This window comes from Carassius carassius, chromosome 19, assembly GCF_963082965.1.
Source record: "Carassius carassius chromosome 19, fCarCar2.1, whole genome shotgun sequence".
Taxonomy (NCBI): Eukaryota; Metazoa; Chordata; class Actinopteri; order Cypriniformes; family Cyprinidae; genus Carassius; species Carassius carassius.
The window spans coordinates 29,886,767-29,913,802 of NC_081773.1; the positions used below are offsets into that span (position 1 = coordinate 29,886,767).

General features: G+C 33.5%; 2 protein-coding genes across 2 annotated transcripts in view; both read left to right on the plus strand.

Moving 5' to 3' along the window:
* Window positions 1–19,039, plus strand: part of LOC132095552 (potassium voltage-gated channel subfamily H member 7-like) — a 91,591-nt gene extending 72,552 nt beyond the window's left edge. Inside the window, exons 9-16 of the mRNA XM_059500662.1 lie at window positions 150–152; window positions 1,982–2,234; window positions 6,601–6,806; window positions 6,886–6,970; window positions 10,708–10,911; window positions 13,764–13,920; window positions 17,680–17,857; window positions 18,791–19,039. Coding sequence (XP_059356645.1) covers window positions 150–152; window positions 1,982–2,234; window positions 6,601–6,806; window positions 6,886–6,970; window positions 10,708–10,911; window positions 13,764–13,920; window positions 17,680–17,857; window positions 18,791–19,039 — 1,335 coding nt within the window. The remainder of the gene's footprint in view (window positions 1–149; window positions 153–1,981; window positions 2,235–6,600; window positions 6,807–6,885; window positions 6,971–10,707; window positions 10,912–13,763; window positions 13,921–17,679; window positions 17,858–18,790) is intronic.
* A 4,380-nt stretch (window positions 19,040–23,419) lies between these two features.
* ifih1 (interferon induced with helicase C domain 1) overlaps window positions 23,420–27,036 on the plus strand; it is a 33,596-nt gene continuing 29,979 nt past the window's right edge. Inside the window, exons 1-4 of the mRNA XM_059500650.1 lie at window positions 23,420–23,988; window positions 25,321–25,489; window positions 26,404–26,565; window positions 26,773–26,832. Coding sequence (XP_059356633.1) covers window positions 23,551–23,988; window positions 25,321–25,489; window positions 26,404–26,565; window positions 26,773–26,832 — 829 coding nt within the window. The 5' untranslated portion in view covers window positions 23,420–23,550. The remainder of the gene's footprint in view (window positions 23,989–25,320; window positions 25,490–26,403; window positions 26,566–26,772; window positions 26,833–27,036) is intronic.

Genomic DNA, 27,036 nt, shown 5'->3' on the forward strand with positions numbered 1-27,036 from the left:
TCCTTGCAGTGATCTGTGAAATGCTGTTTGCACATGGCATCACATCAGTGTAAATATGTAAGTGTTTGTACTGAAAGCAACACCTTTCTTTCTCTCTCCATGTCTGTCACATATGAAATGGAATGACCTCGTCGCCCTGGGAAGAGCAGGAGGTATTTATATACAGTCAGGACTCATCTTCGTTCATGTCTTTAGAGACTCTCTCATACACATCAGCCTCACTCTGCTCACCTCAGTTACAAAGTGCATCTTTAACACTCTTCTTCAAGGTCTCTTTAGCAGAAAATGCTTGTTTCCAAAAAAATGTTTAGGGCTGAGAAATATAACTTATTTGATCTTTTTTTTTTTGACTTTTGATGATATTTGATGCAAATCTTTATTTATTTATGATGAAAGGGAAAATAAAAGTAAAAATGCATCACAATTTCCCCCCAAAAAAAGAAAAAAAAGATGCCTTTTGGTGATATTTCATGAATATCTAATTTATTCCCATTATACTGTGAAACCAAAAAAATAAATAAATTTAAAAAAAAAAAGTAATCAAAGTAATCAGAATTTCCAAATATATATTTTTATAAATGAATACATACAGGAATTCATAAAATGTATTTTTGTAATGATGTCTTTAAGAAACCAAAATAATATTAAATAACCAAATAAAAAGTGCATCAAAATCATTATCATTTCAATAAATAAATGTAAAAAAAAAAAAAATAGAGTTGGGCAATATAACATTTTATTTTATTTATTAATGTATTTTTTGATGATATTTTATGTATATCTTAGCATTTATTCTCGTGATATCGTCTTTAAGTAATCAAATAAAAATGTAAAACAAAACACAAGAAATCAAATCAAATCAAATAATAAGTGCTTCAAAATGTATTTATGTCCTACTACTTATTCTCATGATACTGACTAATCAGTGTTCAGAAAATAATAATATTTAAATAAAAAGTGCATGAAAATGATCAAATTGTTGTATAATTCATGCACAGTTGCCAATCTGAGTTAGGAGAGAATCGGAGATTAGCAAGTCTGCTGTTACTAAGAAACTGAATCTTCTCTGTTTGCCATTATTGAGCCCTCATTATTTCAACTCTTTTAATTGATGATTGCACCGCTTATATGAGCACAGTAATTGGCACTTGGAACATTAGTCTGTGTAGTTTAAAATCTCTCTCCTGCCACTTTAACTGGATGAACACATTGGCAGAAACATCATAATGCAAAATAATTTCATTAGCAGTGGAAAAACACTCTCAACACAAGGCTCTGTTCCAGAACTGAGTGAATTGTCACTTTTAAAGCATCATAAAAGCACTTCAGACACAAAGGCTGTTCAAAAAGACAGACGCCTCTTCTTCTGGCCAAATTTGAAGGCAGCATGATGTTTCCAAGGCCATAAAGCATTGCAAAAAGCTGAGTCAAAAAGTCCATCCAAAAAAAATTCTCCATAGACTAATAAAAATTGGGTAAAAAAAAAATTCTGCTTCAAATAAACACTTCTTTTTATCAAAAGTAACAATATATAAAACATTTCCAATTTCCAAACAAGAAGTTTCCATTTAAGTTCCGCTCATGCAGTGGTTAAAACAATACTGTAATTGTTCAGTACACATGCCTACTGAACCGTAAGACCTTAATATGTCACAATTTTTACTGTATTTTTGATCAAATAAATGCACCGTTGGTGAGCAGAAAGAGGCATTTTTCTGAAACATTAACATAATCTTACTGACCCAAACTTAAGCACAGTAGTGCACGTCAAAAACTGTACTTAATATTTATAATAAGAGTACTTAATTGTTTGCACCAGACAACAGTATACTGAAATCAGTTTCAGTAAGGATGCTATAAACAGCAAGGCAGCTCTCTCTGTTTCGGAACAGAGCCTATAACATTACAGAATAACAGAGTGTTATTGTAGATAGTGTCTGCACTGAGTGTTTTTCACCTCCATTCTCGCATCTCTCTGCAGGTCTTAAAAGGCTTTCCTGAGTGTTTACAGGCAGATATTTGTCTCCATCTGAACAACAGTCTCCTTCAGGGATGTAAGGCTTTCAGAGGTGCGACTCAAGGATGTCTGCGCGCTCTCGCCATGCGCTTCAAAACCACCCATGCTCCTCCTGGAGATACGCTGGTGCACTGCGGGGACGTCCTCACCGCGCTCTACTTCCTGTCTCGAGGATCCATCGAGATCCTCAAGGATGACATAGTGGTGGCCATTCTGGGTACGAGAGCATGAGCTTGTTCTAAACGAAGCACCAAAGGAAAAAGACATTAAAAGCAATGCAAGATAAGGCTTGATATAAATAACACAAAACACAAAATATTTATCGCTGAAAGAGATTAAATATCCAAGCAAAATGAACAAATCAAATTAAATGACATTAAAATAAATGTAATATATAACATTATTACGATAGATAGATAGATAGATAGATAGATAGATAGATAGATAGATAGATAGATAGATAGATAGATAGATAGATAGATAGATAGATAGACACTAACAGTATAAAAGTGATACTAAAATAAAAATAAAAAACATATATGAAAAATATATGAAATATGAGTCCCTTATGTTTGTTGTTATTCATGCTAAAAAAATGTTTCAGGATTATTTGATAAGCACAAAGATCAAAAGAACAGCATTTATTTAAAGCAGAAAAATTTTGTAACATCATAATTGTTTTTACTGAAACTTTTGATTAATTTAATGAATCCTTGCTAAACTGTGTGTGTGTGTGTGTGTGTGTGTGTGTGTGTGTGTGTGTATATATATATATATATATATATATATATATATATATATTCAGTTGCCCTTAGAAGAAGATTCAGAGAGTAGATCTCATAACAGTGGTTTTCAACCTGTGGTCCGCGGTCCCCTAGTGGGTCGCGGTGGTATTGCAGGTGGGCCGCCAATTACTATTAAAAGAAATAATAATATTATGTAAAAATGTCTAAGTCATAACAAAATAACATAATTTCATATATATAATTAAATAACAAAAAATACATATTCAACTGTAACTTTACTTCCACTATTCGAGCTTGCTGATTGGTTTAAGAATAAACCACCAATTTATATTTTTGCTGCATATGCTACAGAACAACAAATTCAAACATGCATAAATGGCTATCAACATGTTCCCTCCTGACTGCTTGCTCCGCTGACTGTCTACCCGCTGCCGAGCTCTGGCTGGATCTGGTTTTCCCATTTTGCTGAGCGGTGCCAGCCCGAGTTATTTTCTGTTCATTGCCAGTTCATTCACGATTTGAGCGTGCACGATTTCTAAATCACTTTATAACATGATTTTCCGCGGCCCTGACCTCCTGCAGTATGCTATCCAATCCAATCAGAATGCAGCGTGCCTAGCGCGAGAACAGAACAGACTGGGCATATGCCTAACTCCAGGTTCACACACTGTCTGTGATGCGCCTTTTTTCTGAGCCCATTTAATGGATCAGAGCGTTCACACTGCATGCGGTAAAAGGCTAGAAATAAAAACGTGCGAAAATAATTCATATCTAGCACATGAGCATAGAGAGAGTTGTGAGTGCACAGGAGTTTTTTGCCATAAGTCTAGAAATGTTGTTACACCTTTACTATAGTGATTAATTTGACTTATGTCTGTTCTAGAGATGTTACAACATTTTGATAAAGCTCTAATTGGTTTTCTTTTGGAAATATGTTTCAAATTCATCCTGAATGCATTTATGACTGTAAAGCATATCTGTGTGCGTCAAAATTGCGAAATCGGAATAGCAAAATTGATCAAAGAAATCGCGATAGTTTTTTTTTGTCCATATCGCACAGACCCAGTTCATTCAATAAATACAGTTAACAATCTAGCTTCTGAGTACTAAGTTATTAACCCAACAATAGCTGGGTCAGTACATTTTTTTGCAGTGGGCCGCGCAAACATTTGTGTTTGGTTGTGTGGGCTGCGAGTTGAAAAAGGTTGGGAACCACTGTCTTATAATATGAATTGATTATCCCTGCCTTACATATTTAATTAAGGAATCACTTTTTCACTTATTTTAATCAGAGGTGGACTATTTTTAAAACCTTGTATAATATCTTTCATTAGCCTATTACTCTCACTGTGCTCGTTGTTTCATGTGATGGCTGCTTGCCGAGTGTTTTAGAGGGAGGATAGTATTTTGTAATAGTAATAGTAAGGTAGTATTTTGTTCCGAACACAATCTTGCAGTCATTAGTTTGTGTGATAGCCTCACAAGCTTAACATGTGCAGTTAAGTGTCAGAGAGAGCGGTGTGTGTCTGACGGGTGTTTCTGAGCTCCAGCGCCGTTTAAAAGCACTGTTTTTTTTTCACCTGATGAATATTTGCCGGTTGATCCGGTGACATAATAGGATCAAAACAAAGAACGGCGCAGACGGCCATGGGGAACAAGTTCTCAGACCTCACAAACTAACTATTTATGCTGAAACGCTGTCGAACTGGCGTTGAACCCTGAACGCTGGTTTAATGATGTTCTCAGGATCCATTAAAAAAAGAAAGTGCTTCTCATCTCTCCTCTCCCCAGAGTGCTTTGTGTCTGTTTCTTCATGGTGAGGTGATCCTTCATGAACAGCTGTGTCAGGCGTTTTAGCCGATTGAGTTGAATGTCACCTGCAACTTATTTCAAGCAGAATCGCTCCAAGGGCCTGACATTTAGAGGTCCAGCTGAGAGCCCGCTGATTTTTGAGATAAACTATAACTTGAGTGAACTTTGGTGGAGAACTGTGGTGACGTTTTTGCCATTTTATAATAGATGATGACTAGGAAAAAAATACTCCTGCTTTTACTGAAAGAAAAATAGAGTAAAGCATTAAATACCTTTTTACTTTTGTTCAGAAAGAAGACATAGAAAAAAATTGATCAAAACAATACATTTATATTTATTAAAATAGTAATTTATAAGGAGAAAAGTGACACTTTAATTACAATTCTAGAGCAAGGATATTCCATGTGTGTGTATTATTTGTAGTATTATAATTCTTATTTTATATATATATACTTCTATTCAAAATTTTGGGGTCAATAAGATTTTTAAGCTTAAGAAATTCATACTTTTATTCAGCAATGATGCATTAAATTAATTACAAGTGACAGTGAAAACATTTATGTTACAAAAGTATCTGTTCATCAAAGGATCATGAATGAAAGTTTTCACCAAAATATGAAGTAACATGACAGTTTACAAGCACAACTCTGATAATAAGCAGAAGTTTATTAAATATAGGCAGCCTTAGACTCTAGTATCATTTTAAAAAAATATTACATACCGCAGACAGTTGTGTGCGGTTAGGTTCTCCATTGTTTACTGAATTTCTTTGGTTCTGCAGCAATGATATGCTGCATCACAGCTGTCATGTCACTCAACACGTGTCTTGTTTTCAGACGCACACAAGAATCAATAGAGTAAAGGCATAAATTATTAAATATATGCAAAGAAGACGAGACTACCCACTATTCGGGATGCAAACAGAGGAAAGAAGAATCAAATTCATTTCGCAAATATAACAGTGACACCTTTGAAAATGTTACAGTCAGGCTTTATTCTTTTCAGTTTCCTAAAAATAACATTTAAGGAAACTATACAGGCTTACATGATTGACTTAAACCATCTTAAATCACAAAAACATGTAAAATCCCGTATTCTCAGGGTTTCTCCAAGCTTTATGAAAGAAAACGTAAGACTTTAAGATCAGTTAAGGGATAAAAAGTTTCACTCAAATACTGTTTTATTAATATTTTGAATTTGTTTTTTTATTTTAGTTTTAATCAAATGGTAAAGTTTTATACATTTTAGTAGTTTTATATATATACATATATGTGTGTGTGTGTGTGTGTGTGTGTGTGTGTGTGTGTGTGTGTGTGTGTGTGTGTGTGTGTACGTATATATACTTTTTACTTATGTTTAACTCGTTGAATTTTGTAGTTTTTCTGTTTTATTTCAGTTTGTTGTTTATTTCTAGTACTAAAATGGTTTATCTATGGTTTTGGTTTTCAATTTCTCAGAAAACATTACTTAAAATCGTGATTTTGCATCTCAAGTAAATGTATCTTGCTTTAAGGAAATGTAGATATTTATACTCGAAAACGAGACGAAGATACAAAAAATTATATTCATTTTTTGAACTGCATGCAACATTTAATGCCATTATTGTATAAATGTAAGATTTTTGACTCTGACCTCTTTAAAGCCTTGATTTGTGAACGTGCAACTTAAGACGTTTTCGGACCTTAAGCCCAACAGAAACCCAGACGATGAGGCCTTTAAACAAAAGCAAGGGAACAATCATTATTTTGATATTTAATGAGAGCATATACTATACCTGACATAATCTGATTCATAATCTCTGCTGAGATAATCCGCATGCACAGATTCTGACCTAAACTGACACCGCTTGCACAGACACGCTTATACAGAAACAATCAACATCTGAAATCCAGCGCAGATGCATGCTACCACATGCACACAGACAGATCTCTGTCATAGCACTTGTGCAGATAATCCAACATTTGTCCAAAAATACCATGCAGACTTATGATATGCCAAACCTGAATGTGTCTTTTGTTTCTCCAGGTACGAATGACATATTCGGCGAGATGATCCACCTGTATGCGAAGCCCGGGAAGTCCAACGCAGATGTGCGAGCGCTCAGCTACTGTGACCTGCACACCATCCAGAGAGAGGAGCTCCTGGAGGTTTTGGACATGTATCCAGAGTTCGCTGACTATTTCCTCACCAATCTGGAGCTGACCTTTAACCTGCGGGATGACAGTTCAAAGGCACTTCCCATCAACAGCTAGAAATGAACCATACTAAATAAACTAAATTAAATCATCATTATTATTATTGTTTGTTTAGGCCACTTATTCACCAGCCAGTGATTCAGACGGAGAGGAGACTAAGAGCCGAAGGAGGATCTCCTTTAAACGCAAACCATCCAAAGGTAAATATGATCTGTTTATTAATTATATTACACCATGCCACTGTAGCAGGAACTTAAGGGTAAAAATTATTACAATTTACAGTTTCAGTTCAGATTAGTAAAGACAACACACATTACAGAAATGCATCGTAATGTATAACAATTATTATATCAAAAAAATCTTTTGCTGTATTTACTTGATAAAAATGCAGTAAAAACAGTAATATTGTGACGTACTTCTATTCTATTCCTGTAATGTAAACCTGAATTCAGCATCATTACTTCAGTGTCACATGATCCTTCAAATTCTAATTTTGCTGCTCAAGAAACATTTCTGATTATTATCAATGTTTAAAATAGTTGTGCTGCTTCATATTTTGGTGAAAACTGTGATACATTTGAATACATTTTATTTTCAGGATTTTTTGATGAATCGATTCTTTAAAAGAACAGCATTTATTTGAAATAGAAATCTTTTGTAACATTATAAATGTCATTATTTTCATTATTTACTTTTTTTGTCCTTGATTAATAAAAAGCCTTAATAACCTAGAATATATATATTCTTTAAACAAATCATACAACTCTGTGTGTGCCGATAGCCTATATATATATGTATATATATGTGTGTGTGTGTGTGTGTGTGTGTGTGTGTGTGTGTGTGTATATATATATAGAGAGAGAGAGAGAGAGCGAGAGAGCTGAATACTATTCATGTACAAATAAGTGATGATGCTGCAAATCCAAACAAGATTTTTAAGCACAGTACTGAGAGTGCTTTGGTTCGCGTTATGAACGACCTCCTGGTCTCATCTGACTCTGGTGCCTCTACCATTTTGGTTTTGTTAGACCTGAGTGCAGCATTTGACACAGTATGTCACTTTATATTACTTGATAGACTAAAGAGTTGACTCATTATCTCTGGCATCCCAGTTTGTTGTTCTGGGAAATAACAAATCAGACATTAGTCAGGTCCAATATGGTGTCCCTCAGGGTTCTGTTTTGGGGCCCATACTATTTAGCATTTATATGCTTCCTCAAATCATTAGAAAACATCGTCTTGGTTATCATTTTTTATGCTGACGATACCCAAATATACATCAGTTCAAAGTCTGATGTTACAGTTTGTCCTGCAATCCTTTCTGAATGTTTGCAGGACATAAAAGTGTGGATGCTTCACAACTTTCTAAAATTAAATAGCCCTAAGGAACCTATTTTAACGATCTAAATGCAAAGTGTAAAGCGCACGGTGCAGGTGCACTCAGGGCGTGTCCAAGTCCACTTTTGCTATTTTAACAAAGGAAAAACGGTCCGTGGCGCATTTTAGGAATGGGTTGTCCCTTGTGGTTCTTCTTATTGGAACACCAGCAGCCATCCAAAAAAGTAGCAGTTTTAATCTGACACTGGATAACAGCTCTGTACTGCCTTCTACACAAGCTCGTAACCTTGGTGTCATATTTGATGATAATTGGACATTCGAGGCTCCCATTAGGAGTGTTACTAAATCAGAATATTATCATCTCAGAAATATTGCTAGGATTGGGTCATTCCTTTCTGCACCTGATACTGAAAGTCTCATCCATGCTTTTATCACTTCAAGAACTGATTACTGCACTTCTCTTTACATTGGTCTATCAGCAAAATGTATCAAAGGGCTTCAATATATTCAGAACTCAGCAGCACGTGTTCTCACTAAGAGCCTAACAACTAACAGTGGTGTCGCTTTCAGTTCATTCGCGTCTTAAGTTTAAAACACTTGTTTTAACTTATAAAGCTGTCCATGAATTGGCTCCTTCTTATGTTTGTGATTTAGTTACCTCTTACATGTCTTCTCGTCCTCTTCACTCTGCTGATTCTCTTCTTCTTTATCAGCCCCACTCCAGGTTATCCAGAGAATTTAGCATTTTACACGCTTTGGGTGTGAGAGAAGCGAATTATAAATAAAATGTATTATATATATATATATATATATATACGGCACACACAGAGTTGTATGATTTGTTTGAAGATGCATTCTTGCAGGATAAAGTGTTATTTTTTTATAGCTGAAATCATGATGATCACCTGTATCTCTGGTGAGCTCTTAAAACACTGTGTGGACGTTTTAAAACGCTTTGCATGGAAAAACACTTAGCATGGCTTAAATGCACTACTACAACAACCACGGAGAACCAAATTTATGGTCATAAAATCAGTTTACTCTGTACTCCAAGACAAAATATATGTGAAGTGTCTCTATGACCTCATAAATGTCTATTATGAGGAAACCGCTTAATGTTGGTTAATGTACTGAGAAAGTGACTGGAAACACCATTTAGTTTTTGCACCTCACTGATCATAAATAGTCTCTCTGAAATCTGAATGTCTTAATCGTGTATACTAAACAACAACAAGTAAAATTCACATTTCTGTAATGCTTAACAATTATTATGCCATTAAACAGTATTTTTGCTGGAAAATTTTTGCTAGAAAAGTTGTGAGTTTTACTATTACTATTTATTTATTTTTGTACATAACAGAAAATATTATGCATATTTTAATAAGGCAGCAAAATAATCATTAAGGTCTTCCAAAGTTGTCTTTATATAAAGTGGGTAAAATAAATTACATGTTGACTAAACAAAATGCTTTTAGTTTTAGGGTTGAAATTCTACTTTAATATTATAATTTAAACTAATTTGGGTTTTATGCTAAAATTAAGTTGTAAAAATCCAAAAGTTATAAAAGAATAATTGTGTAATTATATATATATATATATATATATATATATATATATATATATATATATATATATATATAATATTAACTACAGCTGGGTCTTTATAATAAATTACTTTGTATGAATGATTTTGTCTTTGGAAAATAATATTTGAACACTTTGTATTGAACAAAAAAAAAAAGAATACATTTATGTTTTTTGCTTTATTTTAAGTGAAAATTCTACCTACATATAATAGCTAATTTAGCATTTATTTATTGTTAAATTAAAAATAATAATAAAAGAAAATGAAACAAAATAAAATAAATTAAGTTTACATTAAGTAACATTTTAGCATAATAAAAACAAAAAAACAAAAAAATTACTAAGTATGTAATCATTTTACTTAGTATGAATGTTTTTCAGTGTGTTTGGAAAATAAATAGTTTCTGGTTTATTTTAAATTAAATTAATTTATGGTTTGAACTAGTGCTGTCAAACAATAAATCATGAGTAATCGCATCCAAAATAAAAGTTTTAGTGTGTATACTGTTTATATTTATTATGTATCTTTAAATACACATTCTTACAGTATATATTTAGAAAATATTTACATGCATTTACATACATATACATATAGTTAATATACAAATATAACATATTTTTCTTAAATATATGCATGTATACATAATATATATATATATATACACACACATACAGTACACAAACATATATTATGTAAACAAAACCTTATTTTGAATGTGATTAATCGTTTGACAGCACTAGTTTGAACCTAACTGTATAATTTGAAAGAAAATTTATTTAAAAAATTATATAATTTGAGAAAAACTAATAAATTAGGCTGTAACAAATTAGTTTTACATATACTGTATATATATATATATATATATAGGTCCAAATTATTTTTTTTCAGTGTGCTCTGAAACTCTTTCGGATTAAAAATATGTTTCGTACAGTGTTTTTGTTGTTGTTTTCCATGGAGTCTGTCCCAGAATTAGTTTTTGAGTACATTTTGTACCTCTGACCGATCGTCCCGTAGGAGGAAGCCTGAAGGAAACAGAAAGCGAGTTCAGGAAAGAGCGGCGAGAGTCTCGTCTCAGCTCTAAGAGAAGCTCAGAGGACCGTCAAACCTCCAGAGAGGAACAGCAAAGGCTTCTGGGAGCAGGTATAATAGAGTATCCATCAGTACAGAGCTACACCTGCAGTCCTCCTGCTGAAAACACGAAGAAGACCACATATGATGGTGAGCAATCAGGGTTCGTTTATCCTGGGTTTCACTGTCGCTTCAAATCTGAAGGGACAAATACACCATACATTATGTCCTAATTTATTCTAAAACTCATTTGGCCAGATGCACATGGCTGGGAATTGGAGACAAATGTCAAAGTCAGTTAAAAACCGAGTAAGGTCAAGTCTAGGGGAAGATTGTGCTCATTACGTGGTTTGTTTGCGAGACATCGCTCTCCTGTCTGTTTCCCAAAAAGCCCATTATGCTTAATAAAGGTTTCAGTGGATCTCATCGAGTCTGACTTGGGCATTTCAACAACGTCAGTCACAAACATCTTTTATTCACAAACACAGCTCAAGTCGCTAATAGTCACTAATGAGATCGATGTGTGAATCTGTCATCATCTAGCCATTCAAATATTATAGAGCAGATCATAACAGGAAAAACCTCAGTGTCCTCTTAAAGTTTGGAGACAGCCCAGGTTTCAAAGTGGTTTCAATAGCAGCGTAAATCCTTATTTCTTTGCGTCCAGTAAATGTTTTACTTGTAGCTGTTGTAGAAGTGTAGCATTTATGTATTTTATATAATATATTACTTTGCTTAAATAAAATGTTCTATTAGTTGTCCCTTTTCGATGTAGAATCATCACAAAATAATAATGATTTATGCTGATCGTCCAAAACCCTACATTATATTTCACTATAGAAATAAATTATTCATATTTATTTAACTAACAATTTAATTGTTCAATTTGATTTAACTGTTACTTTCAATCTTTGACTTTAAATATTTGTTGATTAGTTTTATATATATATATATATATATACTTTGATGGCATCATATTTAATATATTTATAATAATCATACATTACCAATGTGCCAGGTTCTGCAGTTTTTATATTATATTTTTATATGAATGTATTTACATATGTACATATAAATGTATTAATTTTTTATCCTGATGGCAATATTTATAGCCATTAATTTTAATTAATAATTGTGTATTTTATATCATTTAGTTGATCATTTATATCAACTTTTTAACTTTTTAAATGTAATTGTATGTTTTCTAACGTCGATTTTTAAACTTTTCAATTTATTCTACCTGGAAATGATAAATTATTTACACTCCTCTGTCGCGTTTTGATGTCATAAAAAAATAAAAGAAGTATATCGACCTTCACACGTTTTAAAATACTCTGTACATTCGGTGCTTTCAGTGGAGAAGCAGCAGGCTTTCAGTTTGATGGATGACTTCAAAACAAACAAACCATCGTACATTCGTCCTTAAAACTTTTCAGACATAGTTAGTCCTTAAAACACTGCTCGACAGGGTATAAAAGGAAACAGAGCTCAGATGCAAAAATAAAAAGAATTGAATGCATCGGTCTGTTCCTAAATCCAGGCTAAAGCAGCATGATGAGCGAGAGAGAGAGAGAGAGAGAGAGAGAGAGAGGTACATGCCATGGTAAAACAGGGTCTTTCAGGAGCTTAAGGCACAGCGTGGCCCGTTTTACAAGCTTTAGGAAAATCCAGCGGGCAGCAGATCTTCCCTAACTCTCCTGAACGAGCACACAGTGTTCCCTCCTGCGCTTCAGCCACGCAAACTACTGGAAAATGACCTCCACGTGCACAAACACACTCGACTCAACGTGATCATCATGCTATTGTAATGTTAAAGCAATTGTACACCCAACAAATTAAATGTTGTAATCATTTCCCTTCATGCCTTTCTGAACCCACGCCGGGGATTGAGACTGTTAAACACCAAAAAGGACGAAAAGCAGAACAAAATTGTTTAAAAAGTGATATAACATTGTACACTATTTTTGGGATCTTTTCAGGCTGAAAAACATGCAGTTTTTATAATCTTCCTTAATTTTGGGGTTTTAAGTCTGCAATTACTACCCATATATTATTGAAAGTAATATTTCAAGATGAAAACACGCGCAATAGACGGAAGCAGGTTTATGCGATTATCCATGCATCATTTTTTAGAAAAATCCTTTTTCAAATGTGAATATCAAATATTTGTTCATCTCTCAGTCATCTTTGTATTGCATTGCAATATAAGTTTTGAATATTAAATTGAAATTAATTGAAATACATTTAAATATATCATACTAAGACATATTACTGGAGATATAGACCGTTGGCTGATATTTAGTGTATTTTATGTAAGTATTCGGCTATACTATTATCAAGATCGTTTCTCGCTGATTTACAAGTTAAAAGAATTGCATGCCTCTGAATAAAATGTTTTTTCCCCCTCACGTATTAGCTCCATATTCTAACTGCATCATACTCTATGTGACTCTGGGCCACAAAAGCAGTCTTAAGTGTCAATTATATTAATGCATATGTATAGGCAATCTGAAAGCAAAATAAATAAGCTTTCCATTAATGCATGGTTTGTTAAGATAGGTCAATATTTGGCAAAGATACAACTATTTGAAAATCTGGTTATCTGAGGGAGCAAAAAATATATATATATATAGAGAGAGAGAGAGAGAGAGAGAGAGAAAATCACCTTTAAAGTTGTCCAAATGAAGTTCTTAGCAATGCATATTACTGATTAAAAATTAAGTTTTTATACATAAACGGCAGGAAATTTACAAAATATCTTTACTTAATATCCTAATGATTTTTGGCATAAAAGACAAATTAATAATTTTGACCCATACAATGTATTGTTGGCTATTGCTACAAATATACCCCAGAGACTTAAGACTGCTTTTGTGCTCCAGGGTCACATATGATGCATAAAAGCCTGATGCCGGATACAAAACAAAAACAATTCTGTCTATAAAGTAAAATCTGAATGAAATGGCACAACAAGAAATGTGTGTATATCTTATCTGTTTCAGAGATGCAGACTGATGGATGGGTAGCTGAAAGTGTGAAAGCAGACATGGACACGGCTGCGCAGGAGCAGGGCGCCGCTCAAGATGATAATCTGGACTGTGACATCACGTACGGAGAAGTGGAGCAGAGACTAGACCAACTGCAGGAACATCTGAGCAGGTAAAACCCAGATCAGGCATCATTAAAAAACACTGCACTGCATTGAAAATGATCAGAAACACAAACTTGTGATTGCATGCCTTGAATTAATGCTCAAGCTGCTATGATTGATTTTATTTAAATGAGAACTGAATGGATGGAAAAGAGGGCATTATATACCATGAATGCATCAGATGAATGAAAAAAAGAAAAGGAACAGAAATTTGTGGCACCAGCTGAAAATGAATGACTCATAGGTGGAGAATGCATTAAATTAATTTAAAATTTTGACTTAAAATAGAAATTGAATTCATTATGAATGTAGTTTTTTTTATAAGTTAATGTTCACCATTATGACACAACACTGTTTTTGTATGTTATAATAATTAAATCATTAAATGTAATTATTATTAAAAATGTATGTAATAATAAAAGAAATAAATGAAATAATTAAATATAAAAAATGTAATTAAATCTTTTTAAATTTGTAATAATTTATCCCATTGTTAAAGCAATTTTTTACAATTTATTAATTGTATTAAATAAATAAAAATATATAGGACAGTTATTAAAAATAAAATACTCATACACAAATACACAAACTCATGCTGCATTGCTGTGTAGCATTAAATACATTATTTTGGTTTATTTTTTTATCATGTTAGCTTCCCTTGAGTCATATGTAACATTTCCCATAAAATCAAAATGAAAGTTTTTTGGGTTTCAGTATCAATATGTTAGTCTTGAGGTTATCTATAAGCCAGTGTGTTCCAAAACAGTGACAAAATTCGCATTTACAAGAAATCCACTTTTTTTTCTTGCCATAAAAATGGGCAAGAAAATGTTCAATTTGTAAATTCTATGGGTCTAGCATCTGGTCTCACCCACTGACTAAAAACTTGTTTTGCTGCTTAATATTGAAATCGGGTGTGTCTTACCATTTTATTTTAATGTATCTTCGGCATATATATTAAACACTTTTAAAACTACACAGCCTAAGCATGATTATGATCACTATTTTGTTTTACTAAGAGTTTCATATTGAATCTATAAGACTGTGGCTGTCAAATGCGGCTTTACCGAGCTCCAGAACTCTGGCCTGAGCAGATATAAACAAAACGCTATTTTAAAAAGGGGGCGGGGCTGCTCAATATGTCCCGCCCTGTCTTCCTGTTTCAGTTGACATTATGTCACCACATAAAATAATGCTGCGTGTTTCAGGGCACTTCAGGGGACCTTTAAGAAACATTTGAAAAGGTGAATTACTGGGTGCATCTGTGAGAGCTGTGCGAGTCTTCCGGTGCGTTACATCCGTACACCACAACAAATTACACTAACCACATGCACGCCTGCAGTAAACATTACTAAACAAAACATTGCTTGTGGTTATCATTCACATGCACATGAAAATTAGCCTCAGCTGACAAAACAAGTTTAGATAATAGCAGTTAAAGCGCACACACACACACACACACACACACACAGACAGTGGAGCAGCAGGGTGAGCAGAATCACAGCAGGTGATATTTTTAGCTGTAACACTGGCTTACAGAGAAAGACACACCAGGCAGCAAAAATCCTGCATCAGCTGAGCGCCACATCACACATCTTATAGCACAGAATCAGATGAAACCTCACAAGCACAAGTACAGCTCATATTCAACCAAAACATCTAACATTAGGTTTTTATTGAAGACAATGAAGCCTGTTTTTGGACCATTACTATTTGTTGTATTGTTTGTGACATAATACTCAGACACATTTTCCTGGAAATTTTTAATGACAGTAAGAAGTAGAGCTATTGACTATGTTTTTATTGTAAAAAAATCTCTAAAGTAAAGCATCTGGACATACAAGTAAGAAGAATTTGGTTTTAAAATGAAGTTGAAACAGATGCATTCTGCATCTCATAAATTTAATCCACACTGTGTATTTCTGCACACAAGATTTATTACAGCTTCAGTTCCATGCGGAAAATTATTAGATGCTCCATGTTGCAAACTCTAACCATTCAATTCAGCTCAAGAAATAATTTTGCTTCTGAGTGTCGTTGGGCTGTGTGTGCGTGAGAGACGGGGGGAACATCGCCAGCCTGCAGACTCCAAGAAAGGAGGGATGGTCTTATTCCTTTGTTTTCTGAGAGCTCTGGTTAATGACTCTCTGTTATAATGATTAGGTGTGTCTTACACACAGATGAAACCTCTCTGAACACTTCTGATCAACCCTCATATCACACTGCTGAACTCAAATCCTACTCCCTCCGCACACATCTATTATCTGGAAGGAAAATGAACATGCCTCCTCAAGCTTCAGGTGTCAATTTTTAAGGAGTGTTAATAATGAAAGCGCCCTTCTGAAATGCTCATGAAAGGCCAGCTCATGGTTTTTATGCTCGAAGCATCACTGGAGAAGAAATGCTGTTGTATTACAATCCTCTCTCTCTCTGCTCTGCCCTACAAACTAGGTCATCGATAACTCCATCATGAAAGTTTAGCAGGTAAAGTGATGAATTGGAAATAAGTAATCAGATGCATGCAATGCTGACAGATCAGTGCAAGATCTCCCCCTGCTGGACAACAACAGTCAACACACATCAACCGTGCACCATTTTCATGAAGAGCTTACAGAATTAAAGACTTACTGCAGTTATCTTCTGTAAAGCACTTTGAAAGTAGCACTTTGTGAGAAGAGCTATATAAAAGTGACCCTGAACCACAAAACCAGTCATAAGGGTAATTGTCAAAATTCAGTCATAAGCTGAATAAATAATCTTTCCATTGATGCATGGTTTGTTAGGACAGGACAATACTTGGCTGAGATACAACTATCTGGAAAAAAATCTGGAATCTGAGGGAGCAGAAAAATCTAAATATTGAAAAATCACCTTTAAAGTTGTCCAAATGAAGTTCTTAACAATATATTACTAATCAAAAAATAAGTTTTGATATATTTACGGTAGGAAATTGACTAAATATCTTCACGAAAAGGATTTTTACTTATTTTTCTATTTTTTATTTATTTATTTTATTTATTTTTTTGGCTTAAAATTTTTGACCCATACAGCGTATCTTTGACTATTACAAATAATATAAAATTAAAATAAAATAAAATACTTTAAATTATTTTGTATTTAACTTACTTAAATATTTATTATTTATTTTAATATGTAGCTTATTATTTATTTAATGTTTTCTAAGTTTGCACACATTGTTTATCCAAAAATGAACAACAGAACTGCTAAATGAAGGGCTAACAGAATTAAAGACTTTTTACTGCAATTATACAATTAAAACCAATTATGTTTAAGTCATACAAAATATTTTTATGATTACTTTGTCGTATTTTGGTAATTTGGGGTCTGTTAGATTTTTTAAATGTTTTTAAAAATACAGTAAAATCAGTACTATTGTGAAATATTTTTACAGTATAAAATAACTGCTTTCTGTGTGAATATCATTTAAAATGTAATTTATTCCTATGATCAAAGCTGAATTTGCAGCGTCATTCCTCCAGTCTTCAGTGTCACATGACCCTTCAGAAATCATTCTAATATGCTGATTTGCTGCTCAATGGTGTTGTTATAACAGCATTTATTTAAAGTAGAACTTTGTAACAAAATGTCTTTACTGTCACTTTTGATCAATCTCTAATGCTTCCTTGCTGAATAATGTTATTATATTAGTGTAGTTAAAGAAATTGGAACAACACGTGTTTCATCCCGTCACACAGATCTATGTATATATGGTGATTTTCACAGCACTCTGGTTCCTGTCTCACCAGGTTAGAGTGTCAGATGACGTCAGACATTCAGAATATCCTGCAGCTGCTGCAGAGACAGACATGTTTGGGACCCCCGGCCTACAGCAGCCTTACAGCCGGTCCCGAGGACAAGAGACCCGCCATCAGAGTGCAGCCCGTGGCTTCTGTTCCCAGCATCCCACAGCACTGCACAGCACAGGTGCCACACGCCTAGAGATGAGAAACAATCCAGGAACAAAAACTGAACCGTTAACTAAACCAGATGTCATGTGTGTGGTTGCATGTATATATACAGTATATATGTGTATGATGCTTAACTCCTACTAAGCATCATATGTTTTGAAGATGCATCTTAAGTTACAGTACATACTTGAAGTCTACACAGAGTTTCTTCACTTATGAATAATTTATTTTGCCGTTAACAAATCTTTTTCACTGCATCCGAGATATGCATTAAATAATTCTAATATTGCATGAATAAGTGCATATTTTATGCCCTGATTCTCTAAGAGCATTGAGAAGTGTTTACTGGCATTAAAGTATGTGTTATATGGTGACACTGGAATGAGATCACATGACCAGCTGTAGAGCGCCACCTGCTGCAGACACTGATTATTTTTCATACATTTCATATCAGCCTTGTTGTGATCAGTCATGGTCAGTCTAAATATAGAGTAGGTGTATTATAGATGTATAAAAAATTTGTAAATGTATAAAAAAAATAGATATTTTTTATTATTTAATTATTTAAATTAAAAAAATAAAACTATATAGACATTAAAAATAATAATAATAAAAATGGCAAAAACTCACAATAAAATGTCTAAAACTTTAACAAATATTAAAATAAAAAACGAAAATGTAAAAATAAAAATTATTCCTGAAAAAAATATAATAGTATCTCACTGATACTAAAAAAAATAAAAATAAAATGCATGTTTCCAGATTTTTTTCCTCTGGAGGTTACTCCTAGAAAATGAACCACGTTGATTAAATCCGGATACAATTGGCTGCTTTAAGGACTAGACATTTTATTTTAATAATGCATTTCTTAATCATGCACAACACTAAAATACACATGCAAAATGTTCATCATCACCAATAAACAATGAACTAAACCCCTCTTTTACAGGACGCTGACTTTTTGGCCATGACAAAGATTCATCCGAACCCCAAAGACTCTCTATCAGGTCTGGCCTTTACAGTCTCCAACCCAAAGCAGAGCCACAGGACACGGTCCCCACAGGACTCCAGCACCACGTACTGCTTCACAAACAGCCAGACTCTTCCTCTGACGCGCCAGCAGTCCAGATCCCTGCTCCCAGACACCACAGCCGCTCTGGAGCTGCACAGACCGCCGTCTGATCCAGCACTGCACTGACCAGAACAGCTCTTCCACACCTACTGTACTTGGAGGCATAAAGGATGTAATGAAAACAGGCACTGGCCAAAACTTAAGATTCACTGCTGGCTCTCGCCTGTACAGTACATTAGCTTCCTCTTCCTTCTCCTGCGTTACGCTCCTCGATGCCATTGAGGAAGATCTGGAACGGATTCCTGGACCACACTTCCGTTATCAGGAAGTCAGAGACATTTCTTGGACACTTTTTTCACAATCATGTGTTCTGCACAGATTTACACCAGTGTGAGACTCAGGACATTGATGGTGGTTAATATATAATACTGGCAGAATCTCTTCCATGATTTATCATTATCATTCTAAATTATAATAATAGCATTTTACACTTACATTTGCAGAACCCTGTAGAATAATATACTGTACAGTGTGGTCCACTAATGAATTTTTATTTATTTATTTGTTTGCATTATTTTCTAATAAAGTGTTTTTCACTACAATTAAACAGTATGTTATACATAATATTTTGAATATATTTTGCAAATAAAACATTATTTCGACAAAAATAGAAAAAAATTAAGTTGCAAACTGTAGTTAAGTTGCAAAAAAAACTGTAGCAAACCAAAATTACCAAAATTATTTAAAAAAAATAATAATAAACAAGTATAAATGTTAATTTCAATGAGCTTTGAGTTTTGAACACCACTAATAAAAAATATTACATTTAGAATTTTTTTTTTTAATTTTATTAAATGTATTCATTTAATTTTTTATTTAGATTTAATATTTATTTATTTATTTATTTATTTATTTGCATTATTGCCTAATTTAGTAAATTTTTAACTATGAAACATTATGTTACAAAATATATTTGAATTTGAAAAGTTAAATTGCAGCTTACACATAAATGTGAATTTTTATTCATTTATCAATTTTTATGTAAATTAATTTTACATCATAAAATTTCATATATATAAAAAAAAAAGTTTTGAATATTCTCTCAGTTTTGGACCTCACTGTAGCAAAATATTGTTTTGTTTTGTTTTTGCATTTTTTTATTCACTTGAATTTTTTTGTTATCTTACTTAGCTGCCATGTACAGTACACACATGATACCCCTCTATGAAATGAAAAGAGATGCATGGCTGAAGGTTTTACGTGTTGCATGTTTACTGCAGCAACATATTGGGAAGCAGGTTTACTGTATGTCGGCATGTTTCAGAGCTAATCACTGAATGCACTCCTCTCTATTTGACTTGGTTTATTTGCACATGGTCATTTGAGCTTGAACCAAACTCTGCACGACATAAAAAAATGACATTGAGCAGCTTCTTTGCAAGCACTGGTGTACAAGACAGCCACACATGTAATAATAATAATAATAATAATAATAATATGGAATACAAACATACTTTTTAATGCAGCAAAACTGTATTTACACTGGAGTCACAAATGTGAGGAATAATGAATCATAGACACTCAAAACTATCAACTATAACTCAAAATGATGCACAGGAAATATCGTAGTGGTGCACAAACACAACACATGTCCATTTATGATGTCACTGTACGCCACTGTTTGCAAAGCACACGTTAGTCTCATATGTAGCTACAGTATGAATATATATGCATACTAGAATATTTATTAAATTCTCGCTTCATTCAAAATCTTTTTACAACAAAATCACTTTGTTTTCCAAATATTTCGCCTAGAGAAACTTCTGTCGCACATCCTGCTAGCAATAATGATAAGACACTGGATCTTTACACTCTTGTTTCTGGTCTAAAGGGTTGATTTGCTGATTTGTGTTGAAAAGACTGTAATATTTAACATGATCTGAGGGGAAGTTTTTGCATCTGTTTTCTATTTCTGTAATATTAGGTTATACCTAAAAATATATATTTATGCCCAGTAACATACTGGAGTTTTATTTTATTTTTATTAATTTTATGTGCAATAAACACTTTCGTGAATTACTTATTCTAGATTTTGCCACTTGATTTAAAAGTTACAGCTTTAATTTGAGCTATTTTATTTCTGTAAAAAAATGTCACTGTATTTTGGATTACAAGCAGGCGATCTAGTAAATTGCACAGAAACGTGTATTAACAATCATCACACCAAAAAAAATAAAATAATAATAATAATCTAATCTGCAGATAAATGCATTAAATCTCATTGGAATATCATTCGTTTCTGCATGAAATGATGATATCTGCACTTTATTTTAACATAAAGACTCCATGCCCTTATAATAAATATCACCAACCTCTGCATGAATGTGTGAGTGCATATGAGTGCATGTATGCGCCTTTATCTTTAATTTAGTGATTACATTTTATTTATATATGTGGCGTTTTGCTGAAGACAGCCAGAAGCAGAGGTGGTATTTTGTTTTGTTTTTAGTTTTCGGACATATTCAAAATTGTTAATAAATCTGCAAACATTTGCACGTAACACTTTCACTTTTTATCCCAGTGCTTCACTTTGACTGACATGTTTTTTATAGTTTGCACTGTATGATTTGTACACCACAATACTCTACAGGTGTTTTGAATGTGTCTTATTTAAAGATTTATTATATATATATATATATATATATATATATTTGATGCATTAAGGCAATGATTTTTGACTAACTGTACAAACAAATACATAAATAAAAGGAATGCATATCAATTTTGCGCTTACTGTTGTTCCTGTGGCTGTTTATAGAGTCAAAATTATTTTATTTTTTAAGGAAGAGGCACTTAAATATAAAATTAATACTCATGAATAAAAATTGTATTGTCACTGGTGAAAAATAAACCCTAAACAGCAACACAAAATCACAGCAATTTTATAAACACCTTCCTGTCAATATGAAATGATAATTTAGTATTTAGAATTTTACATGAAATATTATATCTTTTCAGCTTTTATTTCACACTCACTTTTTCTCACACTCACTGATCGTAAACTACGATCATAACTTTTATTCTCGCTGTAGTATTGTTGCTGTCGCCATGTTGTTGAGAAGCTGTATGTTTCATTGTGAAGGCCAAAGAGGACACGTCTAAGTTGTATTAACAACACTGATACAGAACTGTTCAAACCAAATATTTCTATGTTTTAATGCATTTTACGGAGGACTATTTCCTGGTCCTGGGAGAAAAGCCTACAATGCCATCTGTTCTGATTCACAGCCTGTATGTTTTCATATTTAAAGAATTTGCCACTGATGACATAAGTTTTGAGCAGTGTAGAGTAGCGCTTGTTATTTGTCATTTCTCCAATCACAAATGCAGACATGGTTTTATGTTTACGCAGTGCGATACACAATGCAACGTGTAAAAGCACACTACAAGTCATTATAATCCATAATTATGTCCCCACTGGATGCAACAAATGGCTCGTTTGTAATGGGTTTTATTGTTTTTTTCCTGGTCATGCTGGAAGACGGCATCACAGTAAGGTGGGGTGCGTAACATATTTGTCACACGCTTGAGGCATTCGGCCAATCACAACACACTGGACAGCTGGCCAATCAGAGCACGCCTCGCTTTTTAGAATGATGAGCTTTGTAAAAATCAACATCAATAAAAAGCTTTTGTTTTATATTTCATTTGATTACATTAATGTTATAAGCTGAGGTTTTCAATAAATAATTTAACTGCTACTATGTAAAAGGAATACTGCTGTAAAAAAGCCCCTTTATTTCTTACAAATATTTGCAAACCAAATGTTATTTCACTTTTGTTCATATAGCAGTACTTAAAAAAAAAATACATAATACAGTACTTTTGAATTCATTATTGAATTTTGTGCTTAATAATGCGATTAATTGCAGAAAATCATGTGATTAATCGCGATTAAAAAATGTTAATGTTGTCCACCAATATATATATATATATGTGTGTGTGTGTGTGTGTGTGTGTGTGTGTGTGTGTTAAGAATTAAAATAAAAAAGTATTTTCTTTTAAAGTGTATTCCAATAATCTTTATTTTCTATATAGGCTAGCTTTGAATGTTTTAGTGTAGTAGCCTATACTTTAATGATTTTTAATAAAACTAAAATGTCTGCATTATAGAATTAAACAATGTTCAAAAATAAATATTATATTATATTATATTATATTATATTATATTATATTATATTATATTATATTAGATTAGATAATATAAATGTAGAAATGTTTTGCTAACCGGTTTGGCATATTCAGTCTCCAACAGTGTTTATTTGTTATTTAAAATGGCAGAAAAGTGTTAGTGTAGCCTGCATATTTATATATGACCGCAAAACTGTCGACCTATGCATAAATAAATGTATTTCGGTAAATATGTTTTCTTCTTCCTCGCTTATTTGGCTCAAAGTTGTCGATGTAAGCAAGACCGTCGTCGCATATCTGACGTATGAAAACCAAGACGAGAAACGAAAGCGAAAGTGAACCGGTCCGGGGAAACTGAGCACGGGTCCGTCGGCTCTAATAAACGGTGATCGGTGAACTCTGACACTGAGTTCATCTCTTGATCTTTTCTGCGTTATCTTATCAGCATGAGCTGTGATCAGGACGCAGAGACGCGACACATTCTCGACTGTTTCAGAGACAGACTGAAGCGACTCATTCAGGTCGAGCCACTTCTGGATCTGTTGCATTTCCTCGAACCGGATCGAAAGGACCGAATTAAAGCCAAGTTTCGTGAGGAGGGGAACATAAGCGCTGCGGCACTTCTGATCGACGAGATTATTCACTCGAAAAACTGCGAGCAGGGATGGTCGAGAGAGCTGATCACCGCGCTGGAGACCGTCGGGTGCAAACACGCCGCGAAGTACGTGTTGAACAGCCCACCGGAGCCCACGGAGGAGACCGAGAACGACAGCTGCGTCCGGCTGATCGACCTCCTGCAGCTCACGCTGGTCAACATGAAGACCGCGGACGTGTGCGCGCACTGCCGCGCGCTGGAGCTCCTGACGCACGAGGACCAGGAAAATGTCAGTAATCAGATCAGGGGGCCCACATTATTATTATTTTTTAAGTATTTGTGACCCTGGGCCACAAAACCAGTCGTAAGGGGCTGGAAAAATATAACCTGAAAGCTGAATAAATAAGCTTTCCATTGATGTATGGTTTGTTAGGACAGTATTTGGCCGAGATAAAAATATTGGGGGGTGCAAAAAATCAAAATATTGAGAAAATCGCCTTTTAAGTTGTCCAAATGAAGAACTTAGCAATGCATTTATAATCAAAAATTAAGTTTTGATATATTTAAGGTAGGGAATTTACAAAATATATCTTCATGGAACATGATCTTTACTTAATGTAGCTACTAAATGATTTTTGGCATAAAAGAAACATCGATAATTTTGACCTGTACAATGTATTTTTGGCTATTGCTACAAATATACCCCAGAGACTGAATACTGATTTTGTGCTCCAGGGTCTCATACATTTATTCATTCTATTTAAATATTGAAATATTAAAACTTAACTTTAAAAAGCTGTGGGATTTAAAGTAAATATATATAAGCCTACGTCACAGGGGCTGAAACAAAGTTTGTGTAAATAATTATCATCAGTAGATGGCGCTTTAAACCAAACAAAAACAGATAAATTGTGGATTTGAGTTACTGATGTGGCTCTGACATACTAGATGAAATATTAAACTGAACACAATTCAGTAAAATGTTATTAGTAGTGATATACTTTACTGCAATATAACAACAACAATTATTATTTATATTGATATATACTTTTATATCCAATTCTTTTTATATAAATATGCATGATTATTAATAATTACATCTAATTTAATAATACTAGTGATAATATATTGTTATACATTACATGTAATATACTACTACTATTATTATTATTAATATTATTATCACAATACTACTACAACATTGGATGTAATATACTACTTACATTTATAATATATATATAATTTATTTATATTTATTAATTTAGTATTCATAAATTATTATTATTACTACAACATTGGATGTTATATACTATATTTATAATATGAATATGTAATAATTTATGTAATATTCATAAATTATTCTACATTAATAATTATAATTAATTAAAGGGGAGTTGTCTGAGCTTGAACAAAGAACATTTCTGAAAATAGCGAAATTCCTAAATTAAGGAGAAAAAATTCAGATGAAATGAAAGTTAAGAAATCAAAACGTTCTGCATTTCACGAATGACCCTGTGCCTCTTTGTCAATTCATCTCTCTAGTGTCTGTCAGTGTTGTTCTGTTGCCCTCTTGTCTCTCATATTAAAAGCATTATGCATTTGTTCACTATGACTCCGGCAGATTCTGAAGCTCACAGAGAATCAAGGGAACATAGGTGGCGCTCGGCTGCTCCTCAAAAGGCTGGTGAAAAATGAAGCTGGCTGGTTTTCCAAATTCCTTCAGGCTCTGGAGGACACTGAGCACCACGAGCTGGTGCGCGAGCTGCGAGGAGAGCCGTGTAACGAGGACGGTGAGGCTCACAAATCATCTCCAGTGACTGATAAAGAATTTCATCAAGCCGCCACATGCAGGCTTACTTAGAAAAACAGGAAAGCAGCAGAGGTCAAACATCATTCTGTTGTTTAAACCTGAAAACAAACCAGCTCTTACCAAAGATCCGCTTATGTTTCAGATGTTCTTAAGAAACTTGATGTGTTTCTACTGGGGAACTAACAATGGGAAATCCACTTAAATCTCAGTGCCTTTACGTTTTTTTTGGTACTTTTAAAGAACAGCAAATAATTTCACTGCAAAAAAATGGCTTATCTTATTTAGTATTTTTGTCTGGTTTCTTGTCAAAATATCTTATAATTCTTAAATCAAGATACGTTTACTAGATAAGCCAAATGACTTTTGATTTTTAGTCTTGTTTTTAAGGGTTAAAAAACTAAATTAAGTTAATTTTGCTCTTGTTTTAAGAATATACTCTTGTTTTAAGAATATTTGTTTTAAGCAAAATGCACTTAATTTAGTTTTTTTAACCTTGAAAACAAGACTAAAAATCTAGTAAAAGTATCTTGATTTAAGAATTATAAGATATTTTGACTAGAAACCAGACAAAAATACTAAATAAGATAAGCCATTTTTTGCAGTGTTGACATACAGTATCTTAAAATTTGTATGTTTTCTTTGTAAATTCTGTTGCATTTACAAAATTAATGAATCAGACTGGCCTGCTCATGCTCTTTGTTGCTGCCTTTTAAGAAATAATTTATTGATTTCCAGAAACAGATGTTGCATGGGTCATTTAACATCTTTTTTTATTTTTGAGACGTGCAGTTATATGGTTTGGTTTCAAACATAGTTGCTTGACAGATATTCAGTTATGCATAAGGAGAGTTACTGTGGATTTAACTGTATTGATTTTACCTGTGTGTGTTTCAGAAGCCATGTCAGTGGAGACTGTTGAGGAGGGTGAACAGTCCTGCTCGGGTTCCACAGTGGAGACAAACATGTCTGTTCTCTCAGCGAACAGCTCTCTTCTGTCAGAGGATCTGGAGAGCAGTGTGGACAGCAGCGGTCTAGGTACATGTGATGACACTGAAGGTAAATAATACAATCCTGCCCTAAACATGATCAACTATTATTCTTTGTAATATTGTTCTGATTGATCCATCTGGATAAAAACATCGAATCTTGGACAAACACATGCAATGCAAAATGTGCAATGCAAATGCAATGCAATGCAAATCAATGTTTTAAATCTTCTGTGGCTCAAACCAAACTAACAGCAGCATATATGTTCACTTGCAGAGGTCGACATCTACAAAGAAGATGAGGAGGAAGATGTCACAGAGGATGATAATCCGTCAGGTATAGTCACTTGACTTGCATGTATCTACAAATCATTCAAAAGTCACTGGTCCTCGTTGTTCGTAGCAGTCCCAGTAACTAGTGTACTGTAAAAGATGCATAAAAGCCTTAGTTGAATTACAAATTTGTGTAGCATAGTTTAGTTATTCCCAGCTCTGAACTAATTTATCCAATCTCTAAAACACTTAAAAAAAAAATAGTCAT